The sequence below is a fragment of the Triturus cristatus genome, chromosome 9 (assembly GCF_964204655.1).
Source record: "Triturus cristatus chromosome 9, aTriCri1.1, whole genome shotgun sequence".
NCBI classification, from domain to species: Eukaryota; Metazoa; Chordata; class Amphibia; order Caudata; family Salamandridae; genus Triturus; species Triturus cristatus.
In genome coordinates this window covers 1,022,832,843-1,022,852,846 of record NC_140592.1, presented here as the reverse complement: position 1 = coordinate 1,022,852,846, position 20,004 = coordinate 1,022,832,843, and the positions used below count along the sequence as shown (strand labels likewise).

Here is a 20,004-nt window from a genome sequence, read left to right as displayed (position 1 = left end):
AAGGTATTCTGCGTGAAAAAAAAATTGTCAGATGATGGTGAAACCACTTTGCCCTGTAGATGGACTTTAAAGATGTCGTGTGTAAGTGAACTTTTAATGAAAAAGATAGAAAGAACTATCAAACACAGAGGTGTTAAATTTTACATGTGTTCTTTATGATCCTTCTCACATGGGGTGGGGGGGGGGGGCTGGATCTGTGAGACAATTGCCAGTACAGTGTATCATGGGAAGCTCCTGGAACCTTAAAGGTACTGGATGCTTTTTTCACTGCTTTCAGCATAGGCCTGAAAGGCTTAATTTTTTTTTTTTTACTTCAAATTAGAAACTTTCAATCCTTTTTAGGTCTCACCTACGCAGTGCGCATACACTGCATAGGAGAGCTTTAGCCGCCGTGCAGCTCTTTTTCAAAGCACATACTCGTGCTTGTGGCGGCATACGCCTTGCAGGGGCGCGCCACAAGCATGAGTATGTGCTTCGAAAAAGATCAAAGAGCTGCTGCTTCGCGCGCGTTCTAATGAATTATATTGCATCTTTCTTTCAAGTGCCAATGTACTTTATGGTGCACACAGTAATTATTTTGCCTGTGCCTGCACACGTTTTCCACTCAGCCTTGTCAAATGGATGTTTTGGTTGGTTTGTAAGGTCTGTGTTATCGGAATAAAAAAAAAAGTGAAACGCAAATTCCACGGGCCGCAGTGGCTATGAACCAGTACCGAAAAATAACACCTAGAAATTGTCATAGCATTAGCTCTGCAGTTAAGAGCCCACCTCCGTCACGCTCGCACCGCATGCACTGCTGATGACTTTAAAATTGATACCACAAAATATATTTCAAATAACATTGATTTACCTTACTAGTAACAATACATATAATATGAAAACTGACCTTGCTCGATAAATAAAATCTCTGATGGTTCGATGTCTTCGTCAAAAGTTTTTGACACGTGTCTGCAGTACCCCTGTCTGTGTCAGTAAGTGTCCTTACAGTTCTTCTATCCACGGAAGTCTGCCACTCTACAGAATTACCATTCTAATTATTTAAGCCATCCTTGGGTATAAGATTTTTTCTTCCAAATTTGATGGCACATTCATAGCCGTATTTTGTTTCTGAGAACTTATCAAAAGAGTTTAATGTGTGAAAGGTTTTATTTAAATGGGAGTGCACTTTTTCAGTTACAGCAAGGAAATCTATTCGTGGCGTAGAGAATTCCAGCTTTCACCGTACAGGCAACAACGGTTAGGACATGTATATTAAGTGCTGTAATCTTAACTTCTCACACATTCCTTCTAATGTCATTTGTTCATCGGCAGGAAAGCTTTGTAAGTACTTGTAACAATTATAATCACAGTGGGGGTTTTGATCCTATTTTCATCACCTACCCAGAGTGACATGTTGGCATCGCCTGCTGCTGTGCTTACATCTGGGCACAGGGCCTGACTATGGGCTTTCGCCTGTGACTCTCCACTCGTGCTATTATCAGATTTCACTATGTTTGACTTTCACATAGAACCAACTGGGACCATCGGTGTGCTTAAAAATGGAAAATGATCTCTCGTGTTTTTTTAGGGGAAAAAATAATAAACAAGATCTGGATTTACTTACATTTCTTATGTGCCAAGCAAACAGTATCGTAATCCTGATGTGTCCGGAGAGCATGCATTGTACTTGGAAGGCCAGCACTAATTAATGATTCAATACTGTGTGGACATCCATGTGTTATATGTATTTAAGCCAAAATGAAAGATGTTCCTCTGGGGATTTTTATTATAAAGAGTTTCTTGTATGAGTACAATGCTACCATAGACCTTGTTCTCCAACATTTATATTGTTACATCTCTTCATAGCAACTTCTGCAAAGAATTAGATTCACTCTTCCAAATTCATATTTTACTTAATACTCCAACTAGACCAATGATTTGGTGTATCAGCAGTACTGGTGAAATATTACAGGAAGCATCACACTGGACATTGGGTATTGATGTCTGTGGTGATACTTTAGACGTTGTTCGGGGCAACATACCACTACACGGCTGAATTGACTGTATTCTTCTTGAGCACCCCTCCGTGTGCTGACCTTTTGACTGCTCTGCGGACATTGACGAGTTCTTTCCTGCTCAAGGAAGCAGTTCTTTATATGCAGTATAGTAAATGCAATGCTACCACTTTTTAGTTTGCAGAACTACTTGCAGTTCTTAAATCATTGCCCTGAGAAGGCCCCTAAAGCGTTATAAGGAGCTGAAACACATTGAAAAATATTTTTTAGTAGCCTCAATTAAAAATATTGCATTCAAGATATTTCTTGGTATTTAGGAATAAACTCTCGAATACAAGACTGCCCCTAAATGATTCCTGTAACATCAACAAAATTGACTGGATTTTTTCATGTGTTTCTTCCCCTAATATAAAACCGGCATTGCGTATATCAGCCGCAGCCCTGAGTGTGAGGTAATACGTGAATTTTCAAGAGTGAGCATGATTTATTTTAAAGATTTGTTCTATATTATTAGAATACATTGATAAAGTGGAGAAAATACTTATAATAATGAGTTTTCCTTGAACGCACTAATCTATGCCACTTAGTGGCACATAATTACACTCTACTCAATGCAACATAAATAAACTCCACATAATACCACTCAGTGCCACATAATTATATGCTACATAATTACACTGCACTCAATGTAACATACACTCCAAATACCACTCAGTGCCACATAATTGCACCTTACTCAATGCAACATAAATACACTCCACATAATACCACTCCGTGCCACATAATTACACACCACATAATTACACTCTACTCAATGCAACATAAATAAACTCCACATAATACCACTCAGTCTCACATAATTATATGCTACATAATTACACTGCACTCAATGTAACATACACTCCAAATACCACTCAGTGCCATATAATTGCACCTTACTCAATGCAACATAAATACACTCCATATAATACCACTCAGTGCCACATTATTACACGCCACATATTTACAGTCTACTCAATGCAACATAAATACACTCCACATACCACTCAGTACCACATAATTACACTCTATTCAATGCAACATAAATATACTCCACATAATTACACCGTGCCACATAATTACACTCTACTCAATGCAACACAAATACACTCCAGAAAATACCACTCAGTGTGACATAATTACACGCCACATAATTACTCTACTCAATGCAACATAATATACTCCACATAATACCACTCAGTGCCACATAATTATATGCTACATAATTACACTGCACTGAATGCAACACACACTCCAAATACCACTCAGTGCCACATGATTACATGCTACATAATTACACTCTACTGAATGCAACATACGCTCCACATAATACCACTCAGTGCCACATAATTACACGCCACATAGCCAATAGGTCTCGCATTTGGGACCTTATAAGTGTTTAGCCATGCAACAGTTGATGTTGTTGCACCAAGGTTATTGTGCTGCATAACTAAATACTTATAAGGTCCCAAAGGCGAGACCTATTGGCTATGCCAATGCTTGTTGAAACTGAGATGCTGCAAAGCAGTGTTGAAATGCATATTTTTCAATGTAAAAAACTACATGCAGGAAAGGAATTCACCTCCGATGACCATCATTGAAGATCCTACCATGCAGAAGTATGGTTCTTCGATTTACAGCACATGTAACTCACTAATTTTGAGCAATTATCTTATAGCTACAAAAAGTACCAACTTCAGTGTTCGCTCTTATGAGCACACATGTATTGGTGTCTAAGTTTGGCAGCCATAAGTCACTTAAGAACAATGCTTAACTCATAAACTGGTATTTGAAGTGCTCTTTGCACGACAGTTCTCTTAATACCTTCCATGAAAGCCTTTAGAAAGGGTATCATAAAAGTGGAAGCAGGCTTGACTGTTCTCTGAATAGGCAGCAATAAGCACCAGTTGAACTCTTATAGATATGTAAGCCAAGCCTGACTTTTATTACGTTAAAGACATATTTGATCCCGTGGACTGATGCCTGAACAACATGTATTGTAACACAGTTGTTTACAACACATTTCTACTTTAGTGCATAAGAATGGTTACGTTCTTGCCCCCCCCCCCCTTTCCAAACCAAAAAGAGCAAGGGCAAAGAAGCACCAAATTGGAAGTGCCATCACCAGAACAAAGAACACTGAAGGGTGCTTTGCTGAAGACAACAACCTTCTGTCACAGCATCTTAGCCAGTCTATAACCATAGGAAATAAAATGACCAACCCAGCAAAGGCAAATGAAAATAAAGCTGTAGAAGCCGGAAAGGTCAAAGGGAACCACACAGCCACCAGGACAAAAATATAAACCATCCAGCAAAGGCTGGTGATCAAAAGCATCACCACATGTAGTGAGAGCCTGTTAGACATGCACAACACAACCTACAGTGAGCAGGATTTAACAAGATCAACTTTGTCAAAGACCATCCAAATAAGCTGACCCATTCCAAAGCAACTCCTCTGAGTTCACTTATATGGCTTCCAGAACTTCAGGGACAGCACTTAGCAGCCCAGACTCACTCCAGAAGAGCAATGTCCAGTTGGTCCTTCTCACTTTGAAAGAAAGGTCTTTTGCATGGTGTGCACTTGTAGACACACAGGAGGTCGGTCCCTTGGAGTCCACTTATTTGTCCTGTGTACCATATGTAACTGGTCTAGTTTTCCAGGCCTTCTTTCAGATTACAGTAGGCAGGGGCCAGTCTTCTGACCATCTGCAGGTCCAAAAAATATTCTTAAGGATCCTGGGATGCCACATTTATGGTTGGCACCAGCTAGTTGACAGGGTGACTCCTGGCTCCGCCCTAACCAATGGGGTAAAAGGTCTATGGGGCAATCCTACCCACTTTTGTACCTGTTTGCCCTACTGCAAACAATCCCACAGTGCACTTCTAAAATTCATGGTTGAGAAATCATTCCTCCCTTGTGCACAGCTTGTATGCCTACCCAGAGGTGGGGATCAGGTAAATAAACAGTTCCCTCCTGTGTGGTCCCTAAGAAACGGTTCTGGGAGTAGCTCCCCCTCCTACTGGGAGGGGACTAAGGTTTTATCATCTCCAGGTCTCACCTTACATTTACTTGTGAAAGTACATGGTCCCTTAAGTTAATTGAAGTTCTTAGGTCCACCTTAGTTGGCTTTTCTGCAAGGGGAAGAAAACACCTTGCCACACCCAAGCCATTAGTCCTGGTTTGGGAGTAGTTTTCAAACCTCATTATCCCAAACACTGGCTGATTAGCTGTCAGTAGTCTAATGCTAATTACCCTACTGGAGGTTCAGGTATTTAAAAGGTAACTTTCTAAAGGTTGTTTTTCCCAAATATTTATTACACCGGGGATCATTTTAAAACTTTAGAATTCCTTCTGTTTGTCTAAAATTTTATACGGTAGTGAGGTTTGGGGTATAGGGTGGCTAATAATTTACTAACCGAAGAAAACAAATTCTTGAGGCGGATTTTGACAGTCCCTCATAGACCCCAGTTCATCGTGCACAGAATACCCAGGGGTACTAAGTACATTTCAGATATGGTGACTGTTTAACCCCTCCTTTGTTGGGTGAAGATCTGGACCAACGAGGAGGCAGGTTTTAACAGAAGGGTAATTTAGGACTGCCTTTCTCTTGAGCATGCAGCAAAAATCCTATGGCTAAAATATTTTAAGGATACACCTGACCGTATTAGGAAGAGCAGATCTGTTTACCAGTCATGATACGTTCAGACCCCAAGACAAGGTGATTATCAAAAACCTGTTTTTTTGGGGGGGGGGGGGGGGTGGGGGGGGGGTTTAAATATAACTCGGCTCATCGAGAGGATAAAGAGCTCAGGAAACCCATGGTTAGGGAACACATTTTGGCAAAATCAATACAGGGAATGGACCCCTATTTATCCCTTTTAACAAGTGCACATCATAGATTTTTAATTACCCATTTCAGAATTAATTTATTCCACCATTTACTGGCTTCACCCCCGGGTTTTGTCGTGCATGCCGAACAAAGAGGTCCCTGTGGCTGTGACAATAGGTCTTCCCAGGACACTCTCAATTTTGTTCTTCTCTGCCCATAATATTCACACCCTAGATGAGTGTTCCTCAAAGGGATTTAAAATAATCTTCGATTCAGGCAGGCTCGTGTTGCCTTATTGTTTTTACAACTCTCGTCTGATGTTCATACACTCTTTTCTGTTTCTAATTTCTTAAGATCAGCTTTAAGGCTGAGAACCTCTTGAGGTGATTGATGGTCACGAGTGCTTGAATTTTGCACATTATTAGGCTGCTAGGTATGTTTTATACCTCTGGTTATTTCATTTTTAGAAGTATCCGTGAGGCCCTAATTGTGTTAAATTAATGTCATCCAGGATTTTAGCGATTATGGCTGGTAGGAGTGTGATGAATAGAGGAATCCAGCTGGGACAAATCTTGGGGGTACGAGAGCAAAGAAGAGAAACAAAGGAAGGATGGAAAAATGTGAATCCTAGGGATTCCTTCTTTGTGCCCTCACACATCCTGGAAATGTCATGCTTCATCATCCGGAATGCTCCTCGTAGGGCCGGCGCTGTAATGCCGTACAGGCCCCACGAAGGGTCACTTTAGTGGAGATCTTTTTATTTGTTTTCAGTACGATGAAAGGTATGTATTGAAGGGCATCAAGAATATTTGGGGGTGGAGTAAGTGTGTTTAGTCAAGTGAAGGAAGTTAAAACTGTCTAAGAAATACCAAATTAGAATTAAATATGGTGGTTTTCTTGGCAGGGTTAAAAACTATAATAAGGTTAGGGCTACTGTAGGCGAATGATGTACCCCAGTAGCCTGAAACAGTGAGTGTCATTAGGCCAACATGTTTCACGTCTAATGGCCCAAAAAGGATCCGCTGTGCTGCTTCAGGACCTAAAGAAAAGGTGTATGTAACTCTACCCCACACATGATGTGCAATGTAGGTATTCCTCTAAAAGAAGAAACCTAGTTCAATGAGAGTTAAAAAACTGACAGTTCAACCTAAACGATACAAATCAAAAGAATATAAAGTTAACAATCTAAAATAAACAATTATTTGGATGTATGGTTTCAACGTGTCACCATGATCGCTTGTCCAACATACTCAATGATGGTGCCTCCCAAAGTAGAACTGGGCATGCTCGTAATGGCTCGAATCAGATGCCACAACATGAGAAAGGTGAAATAAACAACCTAATACACACAGTGACATGACGGGTAAGTGGACATATGTGGGACACACAGCATAAAATCAATGTTGTGTTGGTGTCACTGCATAGCACATCATAATTGATCGTATATCCACAGGTGTAAGTGGACGGTCTTACCCTATGAATCAGTCAGAAATGCCCCATAGGTCAAAAAGCAGATGTTAGCGCACAGCTGCTAACTGTAAATCAAGGCAGTGGTAAACCAACTTAAAAGGCAATATTATTAAGGGGACCAAAAAGGCCAATGACATGGAAAGGCAACCGTACTCATGTGGCTTCGGCACGGAGAGCACAACGGACCTACCCTCCTCTGCTCGCCTGGATTAAGACAGAGCAGAGGAGGTGGCCCGTTTTAAAAGTACCTGCAATTTGGGACATTTTCAGGTGTGGGCCGTACCGCCCACTGGCCAACTTGGCGGACGTTTAGCCCTTGAGAGAAGATGGGGCATGTGCACACTGGTGGTAGAAAACACCTTGTGTATAGCGGCCTCACAGTGATGGCCATCTTAGAGGGTGTCACGGGCCACTGTGTGTAAGCCTAAAGATGCGTTGAAAGATGGATAGTACAAAAAGAGTCTAGTAATAACTCGTCGGGGGGGAGAGCGGGAGACATCAATTAGAATTAAATGAGGAGCCCAATCATACCGCAGTTAAGTCAATGAGGCAGATAAGAAACATGATAAGAAAGATGGTAATGTCCGCACGTGTCAGGAGTGGAGGATTGACCTTGTGGGGTTAATGCAAGCTCATAGGAAAGGAGTCCCTGGCATGCTGATATAGAATACACAGTAACCCTCAGCGTGGGTGATACTAAAATGTGTTGTGTTGCCATCCAATACGTCACAGTATAGTATAGGTCACCGTATTAGGCAGAATGCATGTGCCACAGGCAGATTAGTATGGGTTGTTTCAATTAGGAGAGAAACAGTGTGAAGCCACCAGCTCAAGGCCATGGCCATGATGGTATAATTCTGGACGAGTTGCCAGTCCAGAATATAGATGAAGGAAGAGTCTGAGTCCTCAGCGTGGCGACAAAGGCACCCGTAACACCCATAAAAACTAATGAGAGCCTGTCCCCCTTCATGAATAACTAATCATCCATATTCATTACCATAGGGGTTCTTGAAAAAGTTACTTGTGAAAAATGCAGATCCAGTCCAGGATTACCTCTCGGCGCTGGATCAGAATGGGGACATGCCTGATGTAACAGTGGTTCTATTGGGCAATTGCAGTTCGCACCATGGGATCTTATTATTCAGGCCCTTATTGTAGGCAGAGAGATGCAAGAGTCACTTGCTCCATTTTGAACAGGTTGGATCTGTCCCATGATGGGGCTGCTTCCAAAATGGTCCATTTGAGGTCAGATGAAGTGTGCTTGGAATCATAGAAGTGACTGCAAATCTTGGTGGTGTTGCGTCCAAAGCGGATGTTGCTCCGGTGCTCCATTATTCTTGTTTTTACAGCCCTCGTGGTCATTCCCATGTAATGGACAAGTGATCATGAAGATGCAGTTTCTTGTATTTCAATTAGTGTGACTCTTTTGTGTCCAGGTGAATTGAGGGCCTAACTTGACCTCTTTGGACTGTTGAGTGAGCACACTCTGCAACACCCACAGGGATAATGTCCTGTGACTGGTGGTAGGTCCCACAGGGTGTTCTGTAACTGGGATTGTTAGATACGGGGTCTTGTGTGTACAAGTAGATCATTTAGGTAATGAGTTCGTCTGAAAGCAAAGCGTGGTTGTGGAATCTCAAGGGACTCTGTGCGCAAACTACCCCAATGTTTCATGATGATACGTTTGGTCTGGTTAGAAACTGGGGTGAATGTGGTTACATAGGTGATGATATCCTCAATTGGTCTCGTGTTGTTCTCCAGGAAAGCTTCCCGATGGTTGTTTTGTGCTCTTTTGTCAGCTTGTATGATGACCCTAGGTGGATATTTTTGTGCGGATACGTTTTTACTGAATATTTCAACTCTGGCATCGTAATCTCTCAAACAGCTGCAGTTTATCCGATGGCGGAGAAACGGCCCATATGGCAAGTTCTCATGCAGGGATTTGGGATGGTGACTGTCGAATTGCAATTGATGATCTTCTTATATTTCTTAGGGCATAAGTCCCCATCTTCCATGGAGATCAGTAAATCCAAGAATAGCATTTCACTTTTGAAGTTGACTGGTTGAATTTCAAATACATCCAGCATCCAAATTCCTGACTCGTTGTATCACTGCCCTTCCAGAAGATCAAAATTTCATCAATGTATCGTTGCCACGTTAAAATGTTGGCGCCAAAGGGATTTGGCTCCATTAAGATGTGGTGTTCTTCAAAGTGGGCCATGTAGAGACAGGCCAGGCTCGGGGCAAATGTACTGCCTATAGATGTCCCTTGTATCTGATGGTAAATCTGGGTCTTGAATTTGAAGAAGTTGTTCTTTAGCACTGTCGCACATTAAATGATGAAGTCAATAGGTGTGGCGCTTGTCCAGGTCGGTGTTCTGAGGCAGGCTTCAATGACCTCTATAGTGGTATCTTGAGGGATGTTAGTGTACAGCACCTCTATCCCCAGGGTCACAAGGAGGTAACTCTCCTGTTGGTGGTTGGTATCTGCCATAAGGTTCAGTACGTCCCTGGTGTTTTGAGGAGAGGGGGTTCTTGAAACCAATGACTAGAGAAAATGGTCGCAGAATTGGCACCGATGCTGGAGATAATTCATCTTCCTGGCGGAGGGCTAATGCCCTTATATATTTTTGGTACCACATAAAAATAAGGGATCCTGTTCACCAGAAACTCTGCCTCATTTTTGGTGATCTAGTCGTGTGCTTCTGCCGTTGTGACCATGGATTGAATTAGTTTCCTTACAGTTTCAGATGGATCAGAGCTCAAAGGGTGATTGTATCTCCCGTTAATTAATTGGCGTAGGCATTCTTGGTCGTAGTCGGTAGCCTCCATCACCACGATTACCCCACCCTTGTCTGCAGGTTTTATCATGATTGATGGATCATCTGTCAAGGCCTTACCCGATTGCCGTTGTCTGGATGACTTGTTGTCAAAGGGCCTCGGTACTCTCATTTCTGTGGTCCCTTTCTCGAAGGTGAGAACCTCACCGTGTGTCATGGCTGCCATGAGTGTGAACTTTGATGGGATCCTTAATCCTCAGGTTGATTTTATCCTAAAAAGAATGCAAATTTGACGAAAGAACTGGTGAAGTTCAGTAGTGAGACATAATTGGTCCTCCGTGGACCTCCTACGTAGTACCATAGTTTCATCTTCGGTCAAGATCCTCTTTGAGAGATTGATGACTAGTTTTTCTGGCTCCTGGTCTGTATCTGGGTATCTTGCTGTTGCCGGCGTGCTTGATTGTTGCATCCTTCTCTTCTTTCTCTGCCTAAACAAGGTTGGGAAAGGGGTGTTGTGGGTGGGGCGCCATCTGGAACCTTGGGTGCCACATCTGTGGTTGCCCCGGGAAAGGTGGCATTGGATATCTGTACATGGTGGTGGAGGGGCAGGTCCCTGTTGGCCCTCATTGCTGCCCCAGCTGTTGTTGCTTGGGACGCTACTTGAAAAGTGGTGTGTACTGAGAGATGTGGTGTTACTTCATCCGATGAGAGCACACTGCCCAGGGGTTGGTAATCTTCTTTTGTACTTTCTCTTTGCCAAACCTCTTAATGTCCTTCTGCAGCTTGGATACCTTCTGCCGCAAGAGGTAATCTTTGTGCTCATTCATGTGGGCATTGATCTCGGAGAGCCTTGACTTGAATGCCGAGATACTGATCCTTGCTTTTAATGCACTCTGTGCAATGTTGAGCTTGATAAAGAGTGCTTCTGTTAGATGTTTGGCCGTGTTGATGATGAGTGAGCCAATCGTGTGTGCATTTCCATGCAATTTGTGCCCATTCTTGTCTGAACAGCAGATCCTCAAGAAATAAGCATGGTGCTTTAGTCAGTAGGAGCCCGTTAGGTGCCATACTTGCTCTCAAGTACATGGCTATCTTGACCTGTTGCTTCATCAGGGCAATGACGGAGTTCGAGTCATCTGGGTTCCTGCTTGTCGGTGTGCTGCCATGTGCCCCTAGTAAGGATTGTGTTTTTAAAATCTCGGTGACTGTCTTCGCCAAAGCTTATGCCTAATTTTGCACATGTTCCACTTTTAAATAACAGGTACCCTAACTTGTACTCAACATTGTGTACTTAAGAGTGCCTTTTTAACATTTAAAAGCAGGGTGTCCCGCCTGTCAAAGTGTTACTTTGACAAATTCATACAACAGGTTTTAGGCTGCTGCACTCGGGCTACATAGAGTAGGCATAAACAGTTTTCTCTGTCAATGGAGTGGATGGTACAATCAGTGCTGCAGTCCACAAGTGAGGTTTTACCTTTCATTGGTGCATTTCGGCCCCATATAATTGTACCTTCTAGGAAAGCTAAATATGACAATTAAGGTTTAACCAGTTTTAGAGGAAAAGTGTACTGAGTTGAACATCCAGGCAAAACAGATAAGCAAAAATTGGGGAGAAACCACACAAAGATGGTCATTTTTACACTGCATATGCACTAAACAATTGTAAATGGGAAGTGGAAGCCCAGTAAAAAGGTCTCTGGGTTATGCCAAGAAACTCTAAAGGCAATACTGATCCCTCTACCAATAAGTACTGTGCAAGGGCAGTGAAGAAAGGCAACAAGGCCGCAGTATCCCAATGACTGAAGTCATGAACAACCATCAGCCTACCTGTACGATCTCTAAAATCCTTGCATAAGAGAAACTAATAGCTGAGGACTGGAGAGATTGTGATCCTTTCTGTACCTCCCCAGAATTTATTCAGCTGCCAGTCCAAAAAGACAGGAGCCATCAAAAGGCAATTCCACCTAAACTGCCCACAGAAAAACTGAAGGCCCCAACCAAGCACAGCAGCATAGGGACACAGAGGAACGGCTGGATCATGCCACTGAGTCCACCATGTTGAGGCCAAAGGTAGGAAGGTGTTTAGTAGTGCTAATGCTATCCTGAACCACCTCTGCAAATTAACCACCTATATGATCTGAAAGCAGCAAAAACCACCATGTGTGCCATGTCCCAAAAATCATAGGAGCAAACAGACAAATAGCATTGAAACAGCATAAAACTATGGCACACAATAAGAATATTTTTTTCCCCATTACATTGAGCTACATCCAGTGGGGCAGAAGTCAAGTGTAGAGTTGACCTCAACCATGTGATCGAAGATATTTACCAAACAGCATAGTCAGGCTTCACTTTAAAAGACGGAAACTCAGGATCGCCGGATGCTAAGCAGTACCACTGCGCTGCCTAGCCGATTTCAAACACACTTGATGGGCTCAATCAGTGCCTCATGAAAAGGCAGCAAGAGCTTTGAAGAGGAGGGTTGGATCTGTAAGATTTCGCTCAACAAGTTGGTCTTGGCCTCTGCAATGGGTGGGGGGACATTTATGACTTCCACAGCCTTGCACAAAGTCTCATGATAAAAAGAATTAAGACCTGGAGTCCATTCAAGATCAATCTCATGCTTGACTCCCGACCACTTGCATCATCAAAGGGCAAAAAAAACCTTGCTATGGCTCTAAAGATGAACAGGCACAAAATGCCTGCTTGAAGTAATCCATGACCTCACCCGCCCCTTCCCGAAGCCATAATGGATGACACCAAGGAAACAGGTGAACATTCTGAGTGGCTATAACTGAGAACGTGAGGCACAAGCGGCCCTATTGCCAGTAGCAGTTCCAATGTCCTGATCAGCTACGGCTAGCGGGACAGCCGATGCCTGAGAGGCCACAGTGTCATCTGCAACAGTGAAAAGAAAAAAAAACACAAATTTCAGCAGCAAAGTGGAGTGGCTGGTATGGAGCCAACCAGGTTGTCCAATCTAGCCTTTGCTGAGGCAGAAGATCCCAGGATGGCGCCGATCAGGTGCACAAAGCCGACTGGTACCAGGGCAGCTGGTCGAGAAGCACGCTGTGGTCCGTAGGCGCGACAGAGGTAGCAGAAACAGGTCTGAACCTCATCAGCAGAGCCTAACAAAAGCGGGAGAGCACCAGATACTAAAAGACGCCATAAGTGGGTCTGGCAGCACAGGGCACTCCACAGCCGTACAACAGAGCTGGGCATCAGCGCTAGACCTTTACCCAGCCATACAGCAGTTGAGGTCTCGGTTGAGGGATGACCCTGACTACATTCCCTGACATCAAGAATGTTGCAGGGGATCTCTCAATCAGAAGGAAGTAATGGTCCCAGTGCTATGGGTGACCTCAACAAAGGAGGAGTCCTCAAATTTTTCTCTTACAAATACACGTTTATGTGATAAAACTTTTCTCAGGACCAGACCAATAGAGAGATGGGGATCTGTGGCAACCACCCTGGCCACTTAGGTCCATTGTAGATACAACTACCATCCATAGTAGACATTGAAAACAGAAATTTGCGGCCAAGAGGTGCGTGGTAGCGCAGGTACTGGAAAAAGGCACAGAGACTGGGATCAACAAGGGCACCAGCACTGAGACTAATATTACTGCAAAGCTTCACAATCTGAAGAATACCTCCAAGCTAAGCACTTCCAATCTTCATAAAGGGCATGGGGAAAAAAGGGAAGACGTGTCTTAGCGCCAAGTGATGCCATATATAGCTCCATGATGTCACTTGCATTCAAGAGATGCTGGAGTGGACTTGGAGCTCTAGCACCACCTGTTGCGAAAATTCTGGATCCAGTCTGGTGCCTCGGGGAGGTAATTGTATCAATCAGTTTATCTAATAAAATTACCTCCCTCACCTATTGGAGAGTGAGAGGTAATGGAGAGCTTCACCAGGAAAAAAAAAAAATCAGATTGCGAACACTAAGCGGCAATCGGGAAAGCGAAGCTTGTTCATCATCGCTCTTTGTATTATTCGATGAGTCCTGGCCAGCGGCGGCTCCTCTGTTATGGTGAAAGAGCATCACCCTGCCTGCTGTGAGCGCAGCTGGCACATACATTAATAAAATGGTAACCAATACCATTTTAATGTCTCATATGCTTGCGCTGTTAAAGTGCAAGGGGGTGGGGGGGTGCTGATTAGTGCAATTGCAATATTACCTCAGCCCCTGCCAGTGTGCATGTCAGATTAGCCGGCTGCCTAGAGCTGGCCAATCTGACATGCGCACTTCAGAGCTAGCAATCCCAGGGCTGAAGAAATAGCTGAGGGATTGCAGCCACAGGCCCCCAGCCTCAAAATGAGCGCTGGGTTAGCCTGCTCAACCACTCCTGGAGCTTGATTGGTTAGTTTCACTTTGCACAAGAGAGGAAGTCCTTCCTTTCCGCCCCTAGTCACTGCCGAGGAGAGCGTCTGGTCAAGAGAGAAACCGCACCCAGGCCCTGCGTGCCAGCAAACGCAACATATATATGGTGAGTTTTTTTGGGTATCGCGTCACACCATATTTTTTGCCGGACGCTTTTCGTCCTGGCTTTCCGTAAACAGGCCTTTAAATTTTGTTCTTGTCACGTTTGCTGTGTGTTCACAGACAGAGATTAAATGTAGGGCTGTCTTGTGAGGGAGCTTGGTGTTTTCTTTTATTTCTCCAAGTGAAAAGATTTATCTGACAATCTTGCTGGGAATTGGGAAAGAAAAGGTTTTTTTCTAGCACACAACAAAAATGTAAATGTCTGTAAATGAGTAGTGCAAATATTTCAGAATTAGGAGAGCAGAAAGGAATTTTGTGGGGGTAATTCGGAAGTGTGGTGGAAACATATGTTAACACTACAAAACAATCCGTACACTCAGTGATGCCTTTTCCACACCTTATCGTTTGTGCTCTGTATAGTTTTATCAGTAAAACTGTATGTGCAAATGTAGCGGTCATTTCAATTGAACATTTGTCCGTAATGGCAGTGTGCTTCCACACCATGCATACTCTACAGTACGACATTCTACTCTCCACTCTGTGCATGACATGACACTCACTCTACTTCAACACTATGCTATACTCTGCTCCAGGCCACGCCACTCTGTGATTTGACGACTCTATGCCACTCCACTCTACGACACTGTTCCACTCTGGGCCTCTCCACCACTCTCCTCTCACCACTAACTTTTAGCTGTGCTGAACTGCAGTCACTCAGGCGTAGAACATGGCAAAATCACATTGGCAAAGACAATAACTTTTGCATAGGTGAGACCAATTGGCTTTAACTGTTACTAATCATTTTTTTCTTTTCTCCTTTAGGTGAGATCTTGTCCAAGATTAGTGTGCAGTGCCCAGTTTTTGACTATGTTCCCCCAGAGCTCATAACTCTCTTCATTTCCAACATTGGAGGCAATGCTCCATCATACATCTATCGGCTGATGAGTGAACTGTACCATCCTGGTGACCATGATCTGTGACCGAGGCAGATAGCATCTCTGCTTTAGAGAAACGAGAACAAACTCAGGACCCACTGAAAGTCATGATAAACTAAGCTTTTACAAATAAAAGCCAAACTAGAGAATGGCCTAGTGTGCTGTAGCCCATTCTGGACGCACTGTAAATTATGGACAGAAGTCTCTATTTATTTTTCTTGTATGTATCTCAGATTACGTGAAGTGCATTTCTCAAGAGGAGAGCAAATTCACAAACCAAATCACGAAATAAGTTTAAAGTGGCACTTCCAAACAGAGCGTTTTAACAAGAGAAGGGGTCTATTTTGGATTGAGTCATTCCGCAGCATCAAGTGTGCTACCAGCTGTGCATATACAGAATTGCACACTGGAGTGGCTCTTTGACAGTATACACAAACAGGTAACCATTTCAAGATGTCACCCACAAAAATAAAGAGAAGTTCATGTCAAGAAGTTGTCTGATAGTCATATTCATTGAGTTAACACACAACATAATACTCGAACAGATTTACATTTTTACAAAGTACATAATGCATTAATAAATACTGGCGTTGAAACTGTAGAATAATCACTATATTCATTTCATTAGAGAAACTGTCATTGCAGGACTTACTAAGCACATGTGAGGCAATTTCAACATAGGTGTTGACTTGAGGCAGGGCTAATAACGTGTACCAATTCAGGATTTTTTTCTTCTCAAGGGTTTGTTGCAGGTCACTATGGGTGGTATACTGTGGCAACCAGGTGGCCTGCATGTGGTGCACAAGGATTGAGGGACACGAAGAGCCACTGGGAACGTAGCCAGAGATACTTCAAAATAAAACTGAAAAAAGCACTCTTTGTTAGTTCCATTCAAAGGCGGGGGCGTGGGGGGGGGGGGGGGGGCGGGGGCTAGTACTTCAGTTACATTTTAGTAGACCTCTTCAGAATTTTTGCCGTTTAAAATATGATATGACCGTGCTGATGTGCCTCTGCTAAAAATATTCTCCTTTGCTGCAGGCCTTTCATGTTCAATGGTCCAGTTGTATGCATGCCTCAGATGATAATTGTGGCTCTGTGGCTTTTTGCAACTGCGTGTAGGTCTCTCTTGCAGCTCCTTCCAGCGGAGTGGGCTGTGTGGACTTTTGCTGCATGCCGAACATCTGCCAGGCTCTGAACTTTTTCCGCAGGTTACTTAGGTTTGGTTTTGGGAGTTCCTATAGGACAAATAAAAAAAGGGTGTAAAAACGTTTTCAGAATCTTGAATGTCACTTTTGTAGAAGCACATTTCCCTAATTTCTGTCTTAATTAACAGCATATAAACAGATTGGACACGTGAGATACGAACAATACCATTAATGCCGTGTGCATTTGCAATGCTTTTGTAAATTAGCTCATCTTCCACTTCGCTGTGGCATCCAGCAATACCTGGAATCCATGTCGCAGAATGCAGAGCAGTTTGTTTTGACAAAAGAGCCAAATTAGGAACCATAGCTGATTTCCAGATATATTCATCTAGTAATGTGCGGGTGGTTTATGACTTTAATGATTGGTACTCAGGAAGGAGAACTCGGATAACGGGCAAGGAAAACTTACTTGCAGTTCTCCATCATGGGAATCCGTCTTGAACCCTGAAAAGCTCTGCCTACATGAGGTACCCCGGAGTACTTTCACAAAGATACTTTTCTTATCCAAAAAAAACTAAAAACGTCTTCTTTTTGTCCTTCTCTGGAAGCAATATACTTTAATTATATTGCCTTTTACGTTTTAGAGATGACCTACACAACCCAAAAAAGGCTGATCCACCCAAATATTTGTAAGGAAATAGAGACAGAAAGGCACAGGCTTCAAATAAACAACTGAAAAGAACTCCGTATATAAAGGAAGTCTTTCCCTGGCCCAGAATACACAGTTGTGGCAATTGAAGATCAGTTTGTTTTGATGAGTCAGCAGGATTTGCATCCGTATACAATTATTACACATTGATTCTGCCATGTTGTTAAAATCCAATGACTGTTTCCATGATGAGAAACTAGAATTAAAAGTATGTTTCTTTTCTTCACCGGTAGCCCTAAACAATTAATAGGATATGAAAAGCACTCACCAGAAAAATGTGTTGGAACAAAATCTTCAGGATCGTAAGCATAGGAGAAAATTAGCCAACGATGCTCTGTAAACGACTGACCCACTTGGGTGGTAGACACTGAGTTGAACAAGAGATTAATAGCTAGTTAATGTATATATTAATCTCAAGGTGGCTGACCTTGTAGCTTCATTGGAAGGCATCTGGTAGCTTTTAGTAACATTGTTTTTCATGAGACCATTCTGCTTATTTAGACATTACTAAACCAGCACAAATGGGCTCATCACTAACAAACTGATTTTTTTGTAAGCCTGGGCGGTGAACTCCACTCCGTTCGTGGTACTTTTCACGCTCCGCGGAGCTCCGAACAACTCCGCTCAGCGGAGCAGTTTTTTTTCCGTGCTCGCCACCAGTAAGTTGGTGAGCAAGGGAAAATCCAATGCTAGACCACTTCCCAAGTGAGATTTCTCAACATGGGCGGTCACGGATTGTCGCTATTGCTCGCATTGAGAAATCTTCCGTTCGCGTTGAAGAAGCTGCTGCTCAAGCGGCAGAAAGAGGCAGCACCCTCTTGCACTGAGCGAGATGCCGTTCGCGCTGATTTTACAGAGCGGGTCAAACACCTGGCACTAAAAATCAGTGTGTATGGCACAAGATTACCCACTCTGCCATTCTCTGAACGCGTATCTTGGCGGAGTTTTTTTGTCACGTAGCGAAACTCCGCCCAGGCTTAATTTTTTGATGTACCGTTCAAGCTTTCACCCATGTAGACTGTTGTACACTCACATGAAGTAGACGCTGTCAGCCATGTAAGATCTTCAGTACCTTTATTCCAGTTGTACAGCAAGTTGGTTCACAGGTACATCAAACAGGTAGAACAAGTAACTGGAAAAGGTAAGTAGGGTAGCCCAGTAGTCAGACCTTGGTACTAAGTCACAGCAAACACCTTTGAGGTAACAAACCCCCTTGGTAGTATCTAAACCCCACCAGGAGCAGCCTGCCTGCTGCTCAGCCCATCTGTAACTGTCATCTGTCTCCCAGTCAGACTCCCAACATTCTATGCATCACAGCATTCTCAACATTCTACTCCAAACACACACTGTGGCTGAACAGCAGGCGAACTGGGAAACAACAAGATATGAAATTACTATGCAGGGCATAACATATCCCCCTTCTTTTAAAATGAAAAACAAAAGTGACATTTGTACTATGGAAACGCAACAATGCAATTAGAGCAAGCCATACACAAAAGAGAATACACTTGTAATCAAATAAATACAATAGATTGTGACAATAGGTAGCGTATAGCAAAAGAGAACAAACCCGCATAAAGCTCATATTGCCAAGTCTCAAGCATAGCAAAATTTTCCCAAGAAAAGAATGAATCAAAACCAGGGATGTACAAATAAGAACATCACGAGAGATAATGAACCATTCAAAGTAGAGAACAGATAAAATACAACAATTATAAAAATTGAGTACAACAACCCATCCTCTCCCAAAAACAAAAATGAGAAAGTGTCATCGCGTTAGACAAAAGGTAACCACCTTGCCACTGTATTTGAGTCTAACTCCCATGCATGCACATCCTGAGTAGGAATGACCTAGAAAAGCATGGGACCCATCCGACACATACCAACTCTATAGTACAATCCCTAAAGAAAGGGAACAAGTAAAAAAACACAGTTCCTAGCATAAGGAAACTCACCTACGTTGTGAAGATGACTAAAAGCAAACCTTCACTCCTCTTGTGAGGTACAAAAACTCGGGATTATGACCCTAAAGTCCACCCTAATGCAAGGGCCTAAGACTTTAACAATGAATATGGGACCACACAACAAGAAGATACACCCTGTGTAGGGGAACCGTACCCATAAATCAAAACCAACCCAGAGAGGGTAAAATATTATGTTAACTGGTGAGAACCAAGAAAACATGACCCGCGTCCGGGTTACCATAAGAAACAAATCTCTAAACCTTAATGGGAACAATACCCATAACTCACCTTAGTAAAAGCTGCGTGTTACGCACTATGGAAAGGGGCTCGTACCCAGACCATGACCATCCCTATTAATGGGAACTGTAAGTAGAAATCTCACTCACCAACTCGCCTCAATAAACAGGCCGCGTGTACCGCTTAATGTGTAACATGACCACATACCCACCCCAGAGCAGGGGTTCCAATAACTCTAAATGGGAAGGAACTAGAACCAAACCCATACCCATCCCTAAAATAAGGGAACGTGTAAACACAGCCCCATAAAGACACTAAGAGGGCAACCTGTGGAATTTGAACCACTGAGGAGAACACCTCAACTTTACACTCACTACTAAACCTGGCATACATGTAACTTCAGCCCAATAACAAC

General features: G+C 43.0%; 2 protein-coding genes across 4 annotated transcripts in view; one reads left to right on the top strand and one right to left on the bottom strand.

Moving 5' to 3' along the window:
* Positions 1-16,026, top strand: part of EIF2B2 (eukaryotic translation initiation factor 2B subunit beta) — a 179,540-nt gene extending 163,514 nt beyond the window's left edge. For both annotated transcript variants that reach the window (XM_085626736.1, XM_085626737.1), the window contains exon 8: positions 15,422-16,026. In XM_085626736.1, the coding sequence (XP_085482862.1) occupies positions 15,422-15,579 (158 nt within the window). In that variant the 3' untranslated portion in view covers positions 15,580-16,026. The remainder of the gene's footprint in view (positions 1-15,421) is intronic.
* Positions 16,014-20,004, bottom strand: part of MLH3 (mutL homolog 3) — a 280,665-nt gene continuing 276,674 nt past the window's right edge. The window contains exon 13 of one of the 2 annotated variants that reach the window (XM_085626733.1): positions 16,014-16,769. In XM_085626733.1, coding sequence (XP_085482859.1) covers positions 16,584-16,769 — 186 coding nt within the window. In that variant the 3' untranslated portion in view covers positions 16,014-16,583. The remainder of the gene's footprint in view (positions 16,770-20,004) is intronic. The other variant, XM_085626732.1, reaches the window with a different exon arrangement.